At 30.3% G+C, this 19,090-nt stretch overlaps 2 protein-coding genes across 2 annotated transcripts; both read left to right on the forward strand.

The window, feature by feature from the left end:
• Window positions 1-1,869: 1,869 nt before the first annotated feature.
• Window positions 1,870-4,567, forward strand: LOC126660854 (protein TRACHEARY ELEMENT DIFFERENTIATION-RELATED 7A-like). Its single transcript, XM_050354547.2, has 2 exons — window positions 1,870-2,445; window positions 4,016-4,567. Exons 1-2 carry the CDS (start codon window positions 2,016-2,018, stop codon window positions 4,321-4,323), a joined length of 738 nt encoding a protein of 245 aa, XP_050210504.1. The 5' UTR covers window positions 1,870-2,015; the 3' UTR covers window positions 4,324-4,567.
• Window positions 4,568-11,781: 7,214 nt separating this feature from the next.
• Window positions 11,782-14,569, forward strand: LOC126661054 (GDSL esterase/lipase At5g42170-like). Its single transcript, XM_050354810.2, has 5 exons — window positions 11,782-12,099; window positions 12,487-12,623; window positions 12,713-12,967; window positions 13,415-13,661; window positions 14,221-14,569. Exons 1-5 carry the CDS (start codon window positions 11,835-11,837, stop codon window positions 14,430-14,432), a joined length of 1,116 nt encoding a protein of 371 aa, XP_050210767.1. The 5' UTR covers window positions 11,782-11,834; the 3' UTR covers window positions 14,433-14,569.
• Window positions 14,570-19,090: the final 4,521 nt, after the last annotated feature.

Raw genomic sequence — 19,090 nt, forward strand, 5'->3', positions numbered from 1 at the left:
TTCAAACTAAATCCATTAGATCCACTTCACTTATGTATTTTTAAAGCGCATGAAGCATAATCGTGAAAATATTAAACACAGATATGTTGGAATTAGCATAAAATATTAAATAAAATTATTTCACTTATTGAATTGATGCAATTTTTTATTGGGAGATAGTTTTTACTTTTTTTCTTTTGATGTTGTTTGATAATCTTTTTTTTCACGTATTATTTTATTCTCTCTAATTTTTACTATATTAAGAAGTATAGAGGGGATGCAACTCTTAAGGAACAATTATATTCCAAATCATCACCCATACCACTTTAATATGGTATTGGGCATGGGTGAGCAAAAATAGCAACCAAATTATTTGATCAAATCGATAATTTTTAGTCGGTGCGGTCATAAATTTATCGGTTTGATTTTGTTAAAAAAAGTTTTGTTTTTTGGTTATCAGTTTTGTTTGAGATTTTAAAAATCTAAACAAACCAAATCGAACGAGTAAACCGACTTTTTTAATTGTTCTGTATCTTTCTGGGCTTAAACAAAACCGCCTGAATTACCGACCCATCTGGTTAGTTTTTCTTATTCGAGAGGTTTATTTTAAATTTTACATAGATCGCTTAATTTAATTTGGAGCAATCGAACTGACCAAATGTTCACCATTAAGTATGGACGTATAAATTTGGATTGAACACAAAATGAACAACTCGACCCAAATACCAACCACTCTAAAAATACATTAGTGTAACAAATTTATTTTAAAAAATTGTGAATTAAATTATCGAAAAAAATACGTGAGATGAACAACTACAACTACCTCACTGCAAAAAGCTTAAAAGGGCATGCAAATATACGAGAAGCAGAAACTAACAACAGACAACAATTTTACTACTTTTATTGAAAGATTCTCTTAAATTGGCTTCCATGTGACTAAACTTCACTCTTTTCTGCACAGACAACCAAAATCAGCCCCCATCCCTAAAATATGTATACCATCTAGGATATCCATCGGTTCGGTTCGGTTCATTAGCAAAAATATAAAAATCATTTTTAAAAATTAAAATAAAGAGTAAATCAAATTAAAAGATAAAGTTCGATTAGAAGCAAGTAGCAACTAACACCAGCAAGGAAAATACTATTTAACCCACTATTTTTTTACCACCTTCAATGTCTCTTCTTACGTGGTATTATTTTATTCGTCAAATTTTCCTCCAAAAATATATATCTCAAAAAACAATTTTTAATCTGTTCCTCCTTCAACGTTCCTCCTCTGTTTCCCTTTCCGTGAAGGAGGAGCAGCGGCTCCTTCGCTACTTCTCTTTTCGGCGGTCGTCCGATAATTGAATTTTTTTTAATTTTATTTTGTTTTGTTGAATAGCGGGTTTTTAAATCGGAATATAGTGGTAGGTCGGAATTGAATTATTTTTTTAATTTTTTAACGGTTTTAAATTTTTTAAATTATTAATAATTAATATAAATTAATTAAAAAGCATGAGGTGAATTATTTTAAAGAAAAAAGTGTTTTGGTATAATTAATAAAATTAACTTGTAATTAGAATATATGCTGAAACTGAAGGATTATTTTACACTTTTTTTCAATAGAAAAAAGGTCAATTTAATACCTCGAAGGTAGTGGTGAAACAAAAAGACAACGTAAATAGTATTTATGTCATTTTTTCTAAATCAGGATATAAACAAAATAAAGATTAAAGGTGAGTTTTTTTTAAGTAATTAAGCCTAAATAAAAATAAGGATTTATTTTTTGAAACATTCTTAGATAGTCGATCTACCAGGTCATGCATAGACTATTTACGATTTGGTTCGATTTTTAATCCGGTTCGGTTTTTTCACATCCCCACTGCCATCACTAGCTCACTACTACCACAACTCTCATTTCACCATCCATCATTCTCATAACCCATTCTCCCAAATCCAAAACCAAACACACCCATCTCTGATTTTGCTCAGTTGTTTAGTACCTTAAAAATGTACAAAAAACCTGCAAAAATTTAAAATTTCTTTTAACAAAAATGTGTTATGTGGGAAAAGCAACAAAGATTTTTATTTTCATAGTCACAGTTCTCGTTGTTCTTGGTTTTACATTAGGCTTTGGTTTCCTCCGCCACGGTATTCATAAATCTCACTCTTCTTCTCCAATTTCATTTCCTACCCCTAATTATCCCATTATTACTCAACCGCCCCCTAATTCTAACCCTATTTACAATCAGCCCCCTTCTGAACAAAACCCACCTCCCCAGTTTTCTAATTTGACTCCTCCTCCTCCTCCTCCGCCGCCGGATAATAGCGGCGGTAGTGAAGGTGGTGGTGTTAATGCTTCTCCTCCGCCTCCGTCTCCGGTGTTTCTTTCTCCTCCTCCGCCGCCGCCAATTGGTCCGGTTATAGCCGGAGCACCGCCGCCCTCGTATGCTCCGCCGAGTAACAATGTGTTGGTGACTCCAGGTCCTGTGAATGCTTAGACATTATAGATTAATTTAAAATAATTTTTTCTTTGTTTTAGAATTGATTTTTGATGTATTTTTAGATTTGTAATGGTGAATTTTGTTCAATTTATTACCATTCTTATGATTTAATTATTCAATTGAATTTAATAATTAATCAATTTAATAATCAACCGTTTTTAAATTTAGGCTTAGATTTTTAATTTTTAAAATTATAGTAATATTATAAACCGGTTTATAAATTACCATAATAAACAAGTTAATCGGTCCATATCAACTCCTAAGTCCTAACTAAAATAGCACCAAATATTTACACCTTGTTTCAAATAGGTACTATAATTTTCATTTATATTATTTTGGGACTATTATTTTTATTTTAGATTAAGTTATTCAACCATCCTAGATCATTGGAAATTGATTGTGGCAATGTGTTCATCGGCTTCAAATTACGATTAAAAACACTATATGAAACAAAAATAAAAATAATGATCCTGAAATATACAAATTAAAACTAGAGTACTATTTTAAAATAAGATATAAAAAATTAGTATTATTGGTAGAATGCTTGAATCATGTATCTTGTTTTATTGTAGGTTAGGTGTAGCCCTGTGCATCGGTCAGTTCCGGTGATCTATTTTCCGAATAAATAAAAACTAATAAAGAACTGAAGCGTTTAATAATAATTTCTATGAAAATTCGTCTGGGTGACAAGCTATCGATCTATTTGTTTGAATTCAAGCAGGCGTCATCAGTGCACAGCTGCAAACTTGAGGGATTAAAATGTAATTAGCCATAAATAACCTATAAAAATTTGAATAAATTGTGTTCTAAGTTTAAGAAATTGAACTAATTGCAATATTTTAGAAGTTTATGACCATATCCAAACCCTTAGAGTCCCGAAAGCCATTTCTAACACTTCTAGACACCAAAATAAACTTTTAAACCCCCAATTTGCTTAACATGCAAACTAAAATCCGTATTTTAATTAATTAACCATATTAATAATAGTAAAAACCTAAAATCATATCACTCCACACTCTTTCAGAAACCTAACCTAACTTAAACTCTAGGAACCCTAACCCTAAATTGACCTCTATAAATATTACTGCTAATTCCTCTAGTCAGAGGTGGTAACAGCGAAATAGAAAATTAATACAAACTCTAAAATACACTAGTGGTGGCCGAATCACATAGCTCCACCACACACACTTCACAGTCGATTCTGGTCCAGAAAACAAGTTTCTACGCTTTAATCACTCAATAACGTCCTAATGTGCATAAATCCGAAGATGGATTCCACATTCGGATTACCAAAAAACAAGCCAATGACTCATAACAGTAATTTTGAGGATATGATTATGTTCTCTTATTAATATACCATGCACAATATAGAATTGCTAAATTTGTGTTTTAAAATTGCATGTTTATCTAATTTCTAGTATTTTGCCATAAAAATTGCATGATAGGAGTATTTTACTCCTATTTAGAGTGTCGTTTCCGCATGCTTTTATTATGTTTTGTCATGTTTTTATGGTATTCTGAATGCCTTATTGCATGTTTTAGTATTTCAGATACTTGGGAGCATTGCGGAAGCATTTTGGTGCAAAAGATGGAAAAGTCGACGAAAGAGAGGCGAAAGCTCATTTGCAATTCGGAAAAGCTGACCCCTCTACACTATTTGACCAATTTGGATCGGTTAGAGGTCTCTAATGAGTTTGTGTTCTTCATAAGAGTTAAAGTAGACATCCTGAGCTTTCCAATGGTTCAAGAACCAACTCATTTGGACATTTCTACACCGAGTTATGAAGTTTTGAAGTTCAAGGTTGTGGAGTCTGAAGGTTGCACGAATCGTGCAACACATTGCACGAATCGTGCATAAGTAGAGCAGAAGCAGATTGTTCCCAGAGATATTGCACGATCCGTGCACCCATGTTAAGTTGGTTTGCACGATTCTTGCAAAGCCTTAAAGTTAGAATCGAAAATCTGAAGAAAAGGACAAGGCTTATGCACACTTCCTCTTTTGGCCCAACACTCTTTTGTAGGATGTTTTTATTTCCTTTTTGAGAACACTATAAGTACTACTTTATGATTCAAATTAGGTTATGCAACATTCATTACTTTTATTCCTTTTGTGTTGCCTCCTAAAAATAGCTTAGAATCTCTTTAGAGTTGTGTGCTCCATCTTTTCCACCATTGTTGGTGAAGTTGAAGCTTTTAATGTTTGATTGAACAAGATCTCTTATTAATTAATGCAAGTTTATTTATTGTGGAATCTTCATTATCTTGTATGAGTTATTGTTCTTCCATTTTACTTAAGGTAACCTTTATCTACTTTTAATGTTTAGTTGTTTGATTAGTGCTTGTATTGAGAACTTAGCCATGAGTGGCTAAGCCCCTTGTTAGGGGGTTGGTATGATAGCCTAGGGTTGTATGATTGGTTGGTTTTTAATGATGTTTACTCATGTTTTACTCCTATTGCTTATTGCTTGTTTAGGATTAGCTACCCTAATCATGTTTAGAGTTTGATTAATGCACCGAGAGGTGGTTGATTAGATTGACTAATAGGATTGAAAACCTAGGTTTTAGAGCGCCACGAGAGTGGGTTTGAACTTAGGTGGCCCTAGAGTTGATTGATTAATCGCTAGTTAATTGTTTGGTTATGCCTTGTAACACGAGAGTGAGCTTGGTATTGATTAGGTGATTATGTAGCGGTTTTGTTGCTCCTTGAGGCTCGAGAGAGCGGGAATGACGCATTAGACTTCACTCGGCCCTTGAAATACTTCCGATTTGACCAACCATGAATGCATGACCTAGGTGTGATTGCCAATCCCTTGACGTTTCCTTTTATTGATTTTAAATCGTTGATAATTAGTGCTATTTGAGTTATTGCATCTTAGCGTTTAGTTGATTCTTAGTTGTTAGAATTGTTACCTAAAACCAATCTTTATTTGTGCTTTCCGAATTGAATTTCATAAGCGATTTCACTCACTTTAAACCTTTAGTCCTCGTGGGATCGACATCCGACTTCCGGATTTACTACGAGTTGGGTTTTTTTCTCAACAATGGATTCCACATTCGGATTACCAAAAAACAAGCCAATGACTCATAGCAGTAATTTTGAGGATATGATTATGTTCTCTTATCAATATACCATGCACAATATAGAATTGCTAAATTTGTGTTTTAAAATTGCATGTTTATCTAATTTCTAGTATTTTTCCATAAAACTGACATAATTGTCAATTTCAATATTATTGTCATGATTGTCATGCAAATTGATTAGAAACATGTTTATTAGGATGTTTTAACGCGTTTTAAAAATCATATCTTGTTTTTATTTGATTTTAATGCTTATAACGCATATTAGGACGTTTTTTACGCTTTTATGCCATGAACGTGTTCTTACTCAAATTGCCATGATTTCAAACCAAAAACATGTTTTCAGTTGATTTAATATGTTTTATCAACTGTATATCGATTCCAGTACATGTCAACGCATTTTTTGTGTATTTTAATGCGTTTTGAGCACTTTTGCATGAAAAAACGAACCAAAACAACGAACCGCCGCCCTCCCTCATACCACTGCCAGAACATAATGGCGCCGCCGCCACCACTCACTTTGGCGCCGTGGTGCTTCTGTTCTTCGTTCCTAGAGCCATTCCCAGATCTTTCAAATTTATACCCAGACTTATTTTCGTGTTTCCGGGTTCGTTTGAACTCGGAATTGTGCCCATTTAAGCCCCCCCCCACATATATATAATAATATGTTTTATAATGGACCTGTTCTAATTTATTTCGGGCCTCAAAACCCACAATTGTAATATACCAAGTCAACCGGGTCCTAAAGTCCATATCTGACGAAACTAGCGACTTCCAGAAGATGCCAGGTTTGTTTGAACTTGGAATTGACCTCAGCTCAAACCAGTGGATTCGTATCGATAAATTGAAAAACTTCCATGTTCTGACCAAATCCTAATTCTTATCCCCTCGACAGCCAAAGCACATCGAGTATCAGCCACTCCGGTCTACAAGGACTAAAAGTATCTCTAGCCTTATTTACTTGCCCATGTGTATGCTTGCAATGTTTATGTCCAATCCAAATATTAATAGGTTAAAGGACTTAACTACATAGATTAATAATTAAATCCATCAAATCCGGCAAATCACTTAAAAACTATAGGATAGGTATGAAAATGTAATTAGAAGGTTGTATAGGAATTTTAAATCGCTTAATAAAATCAATCTCCCTTATATATCCGATTTTAGGTTTTATACATCTAAACTATAGTGTAATTATTGAAACATTAGACCATATGAGCTTTTCTATATTTCTTTTAGCAGAGGTAGAATTATTCTATATTAATTGTCGTCGGAAGTTAGCGGAAATTAATTAGCATCAGTTTTACTTTTTAACCAGACAAATCACAGTCTGAAAGTCAGGGTTTCGCACGTTATAAGGACCTGGCCAATTTAAGAGCATCTCAAATGGGATACTACTTTTTATTCTAAATTTAGCATAAAAAAGTGGTAAAATGCTATAGATAGCATAGCATTTCAAATTTTACTCCAATGCACAAAGTTAAATAGAAATGTCATAATTATTTATTAAGATAATTATCTCTTAATTTTATTAATTGCTAATTATTTAATAATTTTTTTAATTAAATATTTTAAACTAAAATTTATGTAATATTTTTTTAAATTTAATAATGAGCTTTTCAAAAGATATAATTAAAAGAATCGATGAATTATATAAAAATAAATTACTTAATTTTTTTATTATATTGATGTATGGTCTACTATTAAAAAATCAAATCGATGTTGTAAAATTAAATAAAAGCACAAAATTTAAAATAAAAAAAGTAAAAAAAATAAAAAAAATAGGTTAAAATAATAAATGCAAAAAATGACCGTGGTAAAATTGTAATTAATAGTGAATTGTTATTGGTTGTTGAATTTTAGCATATGATATAGTCTGTGCTAAATTTAGCATGTGATATAGCATATGCTAAATTTAGCACAAACTATAGCACTGCATTGGAGATGCATTTTAAAATTAAATGCTAAATTATGGCATTAACACCTCATTTTAGCATATATTTAGGGTGCAAATTTTTGAATTCCGTAAAATAATTTCCACACTACACAATTTTACATATTGACAATATTATCTCTTTTGTTGTGAGTTTATTTGTTTGCTGGTTGAGTTCTACAACCACCAAAACCATATTTCAATACTTAGCTTAGTATTTCAAGCATTGAGATTTAATTTTTTTTTCTTTTCAATATAAGACATTTCAGATTTTTTCTTTTTGTATTTGTATTTTTATCGATATCAATTTCTTCTGTATGTTGATATCGCTTTTCAACAATAAAAAAAATAGTTTAATTCTTATACTATTTTAGATTAATTTTATTTCTAGTTAATTAAGCCTAATTATAATACCTTATTTATTATAGAGAAAATAACAAAATTACCATAAAATGGCTTATATTTTCACACAATATCATGTCAATATAAAAAATTTCATCTATGCTATTTTTTAGAAAAAAATTGCAACAGTGCCATTTTTATGACGTCAGTGTGCGTCAGTCTGACGCACACTGATGTCAGAGCGCGCCAGCTGGCCTGACGCGTTGTCTGGTGCACCAGCAGAGCTGGTGTACCATAATAAATAATAACACTGACCCGCGGGTCAGTGTATCAATTAGACCCAATTCAGCTGCTGAATTGGGTCCAATTCATTTTGTACCCAATTCATGCTGAATTGGGTATTTATTTTATTTTTTTACTTTTTTTTTAATAAAATAGATAACTTATTTATATATTTATTTGAATTTTAAAATATTAATTTTAAAAATATAAAAATATACAAATGATACAATTTTAAAAAATAAGTATAATTTTATAAATTATGCATCAGATACATTGTTGATATAAATCGAATGCGGATCTAATGTATAAATAATATATCCACCGTGTATATTATGTATCAGAGATGTATATATTAAATATATTTAAAAATATATGTATATTATGTATAAATTATTTATCAACGATATATCCATTTAATTTTAAAAATTGTACCTAGCATGTATAAATCGTGTATCAGTAATGTTTCATTATTCGTTATTTCCGGGCTTTTTGTTGCATTCACTTATAACAAGAAATAACCACCATCGTTTGGTGCAGCACATGTATTTTGGTGTATTCTTCTTTTATTAAGTGTATTTAATTTTTTTATCTATCATGTATAAATTATATGGTAAAAATAGCACTATCATGTATAAATTATGTATCAACCATGTATCTATCAATTACATTTGAAATGTATTTATCATGTATAAATTATGTATCGAAGATGTATCTATTAATTACATTTAAAATGTATCTTTTATGTATAAATTATATATCGGAGATGTAATGAATGTGTATCAGAGATTTATCTATCATGTATAAATTTAGGGGAAAAAATATCTATCATGTATGTACCAAATATGTATAAAACAATATACATGTAATATGTGTAATAAAATTTTCGATACGTCTCAAAGATGTATAAAATATGTATAAAAAATGTATGTTATAAAAGTAAAAAAAATGGTTCGAACAATTAAATATGTATCGGAAATTTATCAAATATGTATCTGAGATTTATCAAATATGTGTGTATATATATATATATATATATATATATATATATATATATATATATATATATATATATATATATATATAAAGAAGATGTATAAAAATAAAAAAAGATTTGAATGATCAAATATGTATCAAAAATATATCGGAGATGTAACAAATATGTATTAGAATATCGGAAAAGTATCAAATATGCATTTGAGATGTATCAAATATGTATCGGACATGTATCAGATATGTTCAACAGATATATAAAATGTGTGTCGCAGATGTATCTAATTTTTAATTACGAAAGCTAGACTATATTTAAAAAAACAAAGTAATATATTGCAAAAAATTAGGCAAATATAACTTCATACTCGCCCTTTACAGTTTACAATGTAATTAAATATGCTTGGAGAGAATTTCTTATTCAAACTGTCAGAGATTATTGAAATATACTCAAATACAAGAATTACTATTCTAACTAGTTTTTATTATTTACTAAACACAGTCATCAAACTGACTGAATATTCTAGTACTGATCTTCCTTCATTTTCTCTTCACTAAAATTCTATTATATTCTTTTCTTTTTGAGAATCTTTCTATTCTATATATCCCCATTTTACACCTTAAAAACATACTGACCAAATGCTCAAAACCAAGATCCAAACCCCAACAGTCTCACCAAAAAAAACAAGAACATACTCACACAAAAAAACAGATGACCATGGGTTTAAACTTTAAACCTTCTCCTCCTCATAGCAATGAACATTCTATCTCTCTACCACCTCACTTCCTATCTCTCCACTCTCCAAAACCACGACAACCACCTATACTTCAAGTCCCTGACCACTTCCTCCATCAATTACAAACCGTACGCGCCACCATCAACCATCTTATGCGCCACCAACCCCCCACCACCAATTTGGCTGAGATTTAATCCTCCGTTGCAGCCACCTATAAAAGACGACGGGCTATTGATAAATTACGACCACGTAACAAGACCGGCGAGTCAAGTAGAAACTCTATTAAAGTTGAAATTCTGGATATTGGCGTCGTTTTATTCACTCACAGGCATCATCTTATGCGCCACCAACCCCCCACCACGAATCAGACCGAGTTTCCGGCATGTAACGAGTTCGATATTTTTGGAGTTTCAGAGACTTGCTCATTCGTTTAAATCAAAGCTTCATTTTGGAAATTAGCTAAGGAAACTCATCGTGAATGGAGGAGGCAGAGAGCTCGACTAACTATTCTGATTATCGAGTCGGAGAAGAACGTGTTTGAGCCGGATGGGCGAGTCAAAGAGAGAAGAAGAAAAGGTGAGAATATGACATGTGGAAAAGAAAATGGCAGTGGGTGAAAAGATTTGATGAGTTGTGGTACAGATGATAAACTTACAATCAAAATGGTAGTTGATGTAAAAACGTAACATTTTATGGGTTTTCTTGTTATTTTCTCTTTATTATAATAATTTAATTATGATTATTTATTTATAATAAATATGTACGCTACAATCTAATCTTTTATATTAAAACGACCTTGTACTCTTATATTTTTAAGGTTTAACTGCGTAAAAAATCACAAACTTTAGCATGTTTTGCAAATTTAACATAAACTTTCAATTTTGGCAAATTAATACACAAACTTTTGATTTTTTGCAATTTTAGCACTGATCAATTTTTCTTCAAAAATATAGAGAAAAATGCTGATGTGTACATCGGAATAACCACTGTTCCGGCGTCCACATCAGCATTTTTTTCACGGAAAATTGACCGGTGCTAAAATTACAAACATCAAAAGTTTGTGTATTAATTTGCCAAAATTGAAAGTTTATGTTAAATTTGCAAAACACGCTAAAGTTTGTGATTTGCTATGCCATTAAGCCTATTTTTAACTATACTTATTTTCTTGATAACTTTATTATTACTTTGATTATATAAAAAAAAAATTAATATTTGTAGTAAAAATATATTCAACCTCATCAAAAATTTAGGATTAATTTAATTTTATTATCATCCTACATTATGAAGTAATTAATTTATATATATTTAAAATATACACTACCAAAATATTAAAAATTATATTCAAAAGTTATATTTTGGTGAAGACAAAAGGGTAGTGATCTTGTCTCTAGAAAATTAGAAGACTTAGTTTTTACGAATAAAAATATAAAATTGAAATTGAAATAAAAGTTACAATAATTTTCAATCTGACCAAATATGAATACAATAATATCAGAATTAAAAAAAAGACCTTATTTCTAATAAAGTTAAAATTTATAAATTATATATTTATTCCAAGTATAGCATAGATCTCACCTCCCCTCTAAATTAGAAAATTGAAAAGTTTTTTTTTCGGGTAGTAATTTCTGGAGCAATAATCTCTCTTTATAGAAAATTTAGAGAAAAATATAAATCATTGGTATCTCTTTTTTTTGTACATAATAAAAGAAAGTTTGTATAGTAATGTTCAACAAAAATGTTTCTTATTTATTTTTATTCAAAATAATTTATTAACTATTAATTTTCCACAATAAAAATAAAAGTTTATTGTCTAAATTTAAAACCAAATTCTTACCGTCCTTGGAGAATATCCTAATTATAGTGTAAATAAATTAGTAATCTGGATTATCGGAAATATTCTATAGAATTTAATTCAATCCATTGAAATAATGGTGGTATAAATACATGTAGAAAATACAAGAGAATGTCAAAACAAAAAAGAAAAAGAAAAATACATAGTAAAAAGTAAAAATGCATTTTACAATTTTTTTACTTGTCACAAGCATTCAAACATGGAATATAGCATTTGGTACAAGGGACATCTACAATTTACCAGAAAATATATCATTCTCAGGAATTCTTGCATTTGGTGATTCCATGCTTGATACAGGCAACAATAACCATCTTCCATTAACTCCTGTAAAGTCCAATTTTTACCCATATGGTATCAATTTAATCCTCGGAAAATCTCCGTCCGGCAGGTTTTCTAACGGAAAAATGCTACCAGATCTTTTAGGTATAATTTCCTCTCATGTCTCATAATTTAGAATAGAACAAACCATCTTTATATATTTCACCCTTTTGTATTCCTTTACTATATAAAAGAATGCATGAAAAATAATATACAAAACCAAGGGAAGGCAGGTAGGCGTACGTACGCTTCCTATCCGTTAGTTACCGGTTATTATATATATATATATATATATATATATATATATATAAACTGTTAATGTTTCTCTAATAAATTATGGTCGCAGCATCTAGAATTATTTTTTATTTATTTATATTTCATTTAAAATAGGATTTACAAATTTTATTGATACCTCATTGGCTACGAATTATTAATTTTGAATTCTTACCTTTTTATTATTTTTGCTAAAGTATTTGTTTTTCTTTTTATCAGCACAAAATTTAAATATTGGTTCCGGTATCGTATTACCTTATCTAAGTCCAGCAATAACACCTGAAAACCTTAATAATGGATTATTATCTTTTGCTTCGGCTGGAACAGGATATGATGCTTTAACCACCTCTTATTCGGTACATATTATTATTATTATTTAAAAGTTAACTTATTTTTTTAATAATTGTTGATATTAATGATCTACATGTTATTTTCATGGTGGTAGTCATCTATATCATTAGTAGATCAAATAACAAATCTGGAAGAATTTACAAACAAGTTGTTCAGATTACTCGGAAATAATAATGTAACACTAAGTATCTTCTATCACAAAGCCTTGGTTCTAGTATCAGCAGGTGTTGATGACATTATCAACTATTTTCCTACAACTGAAAATTCTCCTCCAAGTCCTCGGAGTATCCAGTATAAATTTGATGACTATACTGATCTTTTGGCCGAAACTTCATTTAACTTCGTCAAAGTAAGTGAATTTATTAATTCCATCATAATTAAATATTATGTAAATAATCTTTTTCATTTCTTTTTACGTCATAATTATTAAAAATTAATATATACACAAAAGGCGGATTTAGAAAGAGCTTATATTCACCTTTTTATTTTGAATTTTTGAAAAATGTTAAATATAATAGTATATTTTTTCCGCTTTTACAACATTGTTCTCTTAAAATTAACAATTTATCAATTTTACATACGTTAAGAACAATTTTATCCGCTTTATAAAATCCACCGCTACTTATGCATGTATAGAGAAAATTACACCGAAACCTCCATATTTTTGTAATATAACTCACTTGCATTATTTTTCTTTCTAGATCAAAAAGTGATATTATTTATTTTGTTTTTTTGTTAATATTTTAATATTTTGCTCATTTTTGTTGTAAGTTAAAGGATTTTTAATTAATTGCAGAATTTATTTGATAAAGGAATAAGAAGGATTGGAGTTTTGGGAGTACCACCAATTGGTTGTTTTCCAGCATATAGACTTTCAAAAAATTGTAATGGTGATATGAATTCCGCCGCAACTTTATTAAATTCGAAATTGTCTCGCAAGTTGGCTGATCTTGGTGCCGAGAAAGAACTTTCCAGCGCCCAAATTGTCTTTATGGATATTTACAAGGACTACATGGAAATTATCCAAAATCAAGATACATATGGTAACTCCATTATATTTCTATATTTGTTTCTTTTTAGATTTAATCATCAAAAAAATATTTATTTTTTTGTTTGGAGTTTTACTTTTTAAAATTTTCAATTTTAATTTTAATTGTAGCTATTTATTCAAATTTGAAGTGAAAAATAATAATTCAAATATGCTTTTTATATTTCGATATTTATTTATTTTTATTATCTTATCGAATCTTAAGATCAAATATTTTTAAGAAAGAATAATTTATTTTTTCTGAAAAATCAGCATTTTTATGGACTAATAATTCGAAAAATCAAAATTGTTGTGAAAGTTTCAAATTAGGCCAAAGTTGCAAACTTTTAAAACTTTGATTGTAATTAAAAGAGTTTTGGAATATTTTTGAACCATTAAATTGCTTTCTTTTAATAATTAAAAAATATTACTGCTTGATATTTTTTACTCACTTTGGATTTAATTTTTATTTAATTTTCTTGTTTTGATTAGTATGTCTTTTTTTTTATTTCAATTGGTATCAAATGGTATTACAAATTTTTATTCTCTCAAGATTTTTCGATTTAATTTTGCAGGTTTTGATGTTATAAGTAAAGCATGTTGCGGAATAGGAAATTTAGATACTCCATATTTATGTAAGAAAGTAAATGCAACTCTATGTGACGTTAACAAGCTTCAATATTTATTTTGGGACGGCCATCATCTTACAGAAAGTGGATACGGTTTGCTTGCTTTAAAATTTTTTAAAAAATATTTGCTAAAATTTACAAAACCCCAGTATTTGTGAATTTCTTTTACCGGAGGGATTTATAAGAAAATTTCACTTTAGGCAGGTCTTTGTGTTTTTGTATTTTTTTGTTTTATTACTTTTCAATTAAATTGTATTACTTATTTAGTATATGTAATTATTTTATCCAATTAAAATATTCACTTTTGGACAAATTTGAATATGCATTCTTTGTTTTGTGAGTCGGAATGGGTAACAAAAATACAATGAAGTACTTTCATACTCAAGTTTTTTTATACTTTTTATTTAATTGGCCCCTAAGCTTTTTAATTCTTTATCTAGTCCTTGTGTTATTATTTATCTAATTTAAAGATTCTTTTTGGACGAAATTAAAGTCTGTGATGTTCAATTGTTGTTAACTAACATATTCAATTGTCATCGAAACATATGGTCAACGTACCCTCTGAACTTGTGACACGGAATCATCTAATCCGATTTATACTTTTTTGAGCAACTAATCCCAAAACTCTTTATTTTTAAGTCAAATAACCCCATAATTTATATTTTTATTTCAAAAAAATATATTTAAGATAATTATATTGCAATAATTAGGGAAGTATCTAATTACTTTTTTTGCATCCCTCACCTCCGATTTGTATTTTACGTGTTTTAAAAATACGATTATGGGTTATTTGATTCAAAAATGAAGAATTTTAGGGTTAATTGGTCAACAAAGTATAAATTGGGTTAGATGATCCCGTGTCAGAATTTTAGGGGGCGTGTTGACCCTTTGTTCGTTATTAATGGATATATTGAAGGTGAACTTAAATCATTTACCGATGGATTTTTCCGTTTGATAATCTGTGAATAAAATTCCAATATATAGGAATCCATTAGTGTTGGTAAATTCATCAAGAATCTGTCAAAAATTAAGTAAAAAAACATGGAAAAAATGATTGAAGGAAACAATTTTATCTAAACATAAATTCTTCCTATATGACATGCAACAAATATGTTATCATATAAAATTAGCTTAAATGCTCCAAAAATTTACGAACTATCGCGTGTTTTTGATATTTAACACGAACTTTTAATTTTATTATAAAAATACATAAAATATAAAATTTTACAATAATAATATCGGCATCGTTTTGAATGTAAAACGGCACCGTTTTAAAAAAAATGCAAACATGGTTTTATATGTAAAAATTAGACACTTCATATATTATTATGCCCAAATTAGAAGTTCGTGTTAAATATCAAAAACAGGCGAAAATTGGTGTTTTTTTGGTGCACGTAAGCCTATAAAATTTTAATAATTTCTGAAGAACAATATACTAAAGAGCTTGCTGAATTTCAGTTTATTTGTAATCAACGAAAAGAATAGGGTTTTGCTATTCGCCGCCCCCTTTTACTTAGCACCGCACAGGCGAAAGACATTTTTACCCCTTTAGCAAAATTTCAAAAAAAAAAAGTTCTCTCAACTCATTCGAACACACTCGAACAACTACGTAAAAAGTCGAGTAAAATGACGAATAACGAGTATAATTCGTCGGGAAACGAGTACCGACAGTCGGAAACAATATGTTCCGGCTTTTTCGAGATAAAAAATAATTTTTAATTTTTTTTTTCTGTTTTTCCGGCGTCCCCTCCGCCTGAAAAGGGGACGTCCGGCGTCCCCTCCAGAGGAGAGGACGCCGGAAAGCGGCGTTCCCTCCTCTGGAGAGGACGTGGATTTCCCACGTCCTCTCCTGAGGAGGGGACGAACGACGTCCCCTCTTCAGGAGAGGACGTGGGAAATCCACGTCCTCTCCAGAGGAGGGGACGCCGCTTTCCGGCGTCCACTCCTCTGGAGGGGACGTGAAATGTAAACGTCCCTCCTTAAAAAAATTTAAAAAAATTATTTATTTCGAGTTTTTTTTAAAAAAAATATTTATCGGGGGTTGTTTCCGAACGTCGATACTCGTTATCCGATGAATTGTACTCGTTGTTCGTCATTTTAATCGATTTTTTACGTATTTGTTCGAATGTATTCGAATGAGTTGAGAGAACTTTTTTTTCAAAATTTTGCTAAAAGGGCAGAAATGTCTTTTGCCTGTGCGGTGGTAAGTAAAACCGGGCGGTGTTTAGCAATCCAGAAAGAATATCACTAAACTGACTTCCATGCAAATTTATAGATGTTTTATAGGAGCGATCATTTAACGAAATAACTCAAAATAACATTAATCAAACAACTTATCAACTTAAAATTTCTTTAACTAATTGAATTGAATTGATCAAATAGAAAAATACAAAACTATTAACTCGGATAAATCATTAAGTTTAGTTAGTATTTAGTCAATTTAGCTAAACTCAAGCAAACTTATAAATTATACTAAATAAAATAAAATAAATAATTACTAATTTAGTTAACTAGTTTTACAAATATAAAATCAAAAATAAATTAATTGTATCACCCATCCAATTGTTTTAACAAAAAGAAAATTGAATTAATCTTTTAACACATTATAAATTGATTTATTGTAAGATTTTAAAAAAATACTAAATCCATACCTAATTAACAATGTAAGAACATCTAACTCCTTTTTAAGTCAACTCTGATGCTAAAAGCGCAGTGGATATTTTCAATCACAAAGAAGAATTATACAATGGCGAGTAAAGTGAGTTGCTATGGTTTTAACTTGTCAGTATAAAATTCTAGCTCATGAATAAAGGGTCAATGCGTTCCTTAAATTTATGTCTCGGTATTACATAAGTTCATATTATTATTTTAGATCAATTAGACGCAAAACTTATATTATTGAAGTCAAATAAGTCATGTGAGTCGATTAGACTTCCAAATTTGCGTTCTCAGGTTAAATAAGTTGATATTTGAGTTGTACAATATTAAGGTGAGTTGACCTAAATTAAGAGAATTTTGAGTTTAATTGATTCAAAAAAATTAAAATGGATTTATTCGATCTCGAAAGTTCAAATTTTGGATATAATTAATCCGAAAAATTAAAATTGACTTATTTAATTTTGAAATATAAATTTAACGGCCGCGTTAACCCTTCATTCAATAGATAAGGAGGTTCTTAGAGACGATGTTTCTTGCCAAGTCTGGAAAGAAAATATTCCTCCAGAATTCGATTGCTACGTATTGGCTAATCGTCAATTGTTTAGTCATTTAAATCCTCTTTACTCTTAAAAAAAAAAGAATATTGATCTTAAACTAAAATTTCATGAAAAATAAATAAATTGGACAGAATTTTCTAATATTTATTCTGGCAAGAATGTAAAAAAATATTCGTATGTTGATGTGTTGCTATGATTTGAATACATGACAGTTGCTAATCTGTATTGTGTGAGAAACAGGCTTGAAGCATTCACTTAACTTTCTACTAACAGCTAAAAACAATCAAAGTAAAGCAAGAACAGAGAAAGCCTAGTTAATCGTACAAAATTTCTCGTACTTGAACGATAAAATACTCGTTATTGAATGTAGAGTTTTTGTGCCAATGTTTGCATTTCTGGTGGGAAATGAGGAATTTGAGCACATAATACCAACGTTGATCGAAGGTATCGGCACCAACATTGTTTGCAAGAAGGCTGATGACCAAGAGCTTCATAACTTATGCTTATGTTTGTCAGTGAGTAGTTTGATTGGTACAAATTCTAATTTGTGGATGGTTATTGAAATGAAATGAAAGATGAAAATTCTTCTGATATAAATTCTTCCTCTACTGAAAACATTTACAAAAACGTTCCTGATATTATGAACTGAACAAAAACAGGATGAATTGTCTACAACAATAAAATGTCTGTGTCAAAGCGGTCAAAAGAAGCATCAGATTATCACTTCAGCTTTTCTGAAATTTGAACTCCCCACTACTCCATTTTCTTTGATAGCAGACCCTTGTATTCAGCACTTCTCTTGATTGCTTTCAAGCGAGACTCTTTTCCAAAACGTTTATCAGCGTCGCCAATAGAACCTCACATTTTACCATATCAGCTTCACCCGTAGCCCGCAAAACTATCTCCAATTGAATAATTGCTCTCATCAATGCAATGACAGTCTCATCGACTTTTTTTGTTAAACTTATGCATTCTGGTCGTGTTTTTACCAATTCAATAAACCTCTCTATCACTACAAAGTCTTTTTCACCTTCACAAATCCATGCAAGGGATTTCATAACAACCTGAAGTTTGTCTATTCTGCCCTTTGATGGCATCAAAAACATCAAGTCAATGGCTACATTGAAAAGATTATGTCCATGTTCGATGGCTCTCTGCTCTAAGTTTTCCAAACTTTCCTCAAATGAATTATACTCAACGTTCGAGCATTCCAAGAAAGTTATTTTCATTCTTTCCCTTTCCTGGTCATTTTTACAATAGTTTTTTTTGGTATAATTTATAACATTAAAGAATTTTTAGGTTTTTTAGTAAATTTGTTTCAATCGTAGATCCTCCTGAAGATGGAGATGGACAACGTTCGGGGGGGCTTATGGAAGGATTTGGATTGTGCTGTGGCACCGTGTGCGTAGCTCAGCTGACAACTCCTGAGTACGTATTGAAAATTTGGCAACTGAACGAGCAGCCAAAATGGAGTTTGAAGCGTAAGGCGAAGCTGCAAGAGTGTATAGTTGATGGTCGTCAATGGTTGCTTGGTTTATGGTTGATTGCTATACATCCGTATGATTGCAGCATTGCGTATTTCGCGTTAGACTCGGGGAAGA

This window comes from Mercurialis annua, linkage group LG8 (genome assembly GCF_937616625.2).
Source record: "Mercurialis annua linkage group LG8, ddMerAnnu1.2, whole genome shotgun sequence".
Classification (NCBI taxonomy): domain Eukaryota; kingdom Viridiplantae; phylum Streptophyta; class Magnoliopsida; order Malpighiales; family Euphorbiaceae; genus Mercurialis; species Mercurialis annua.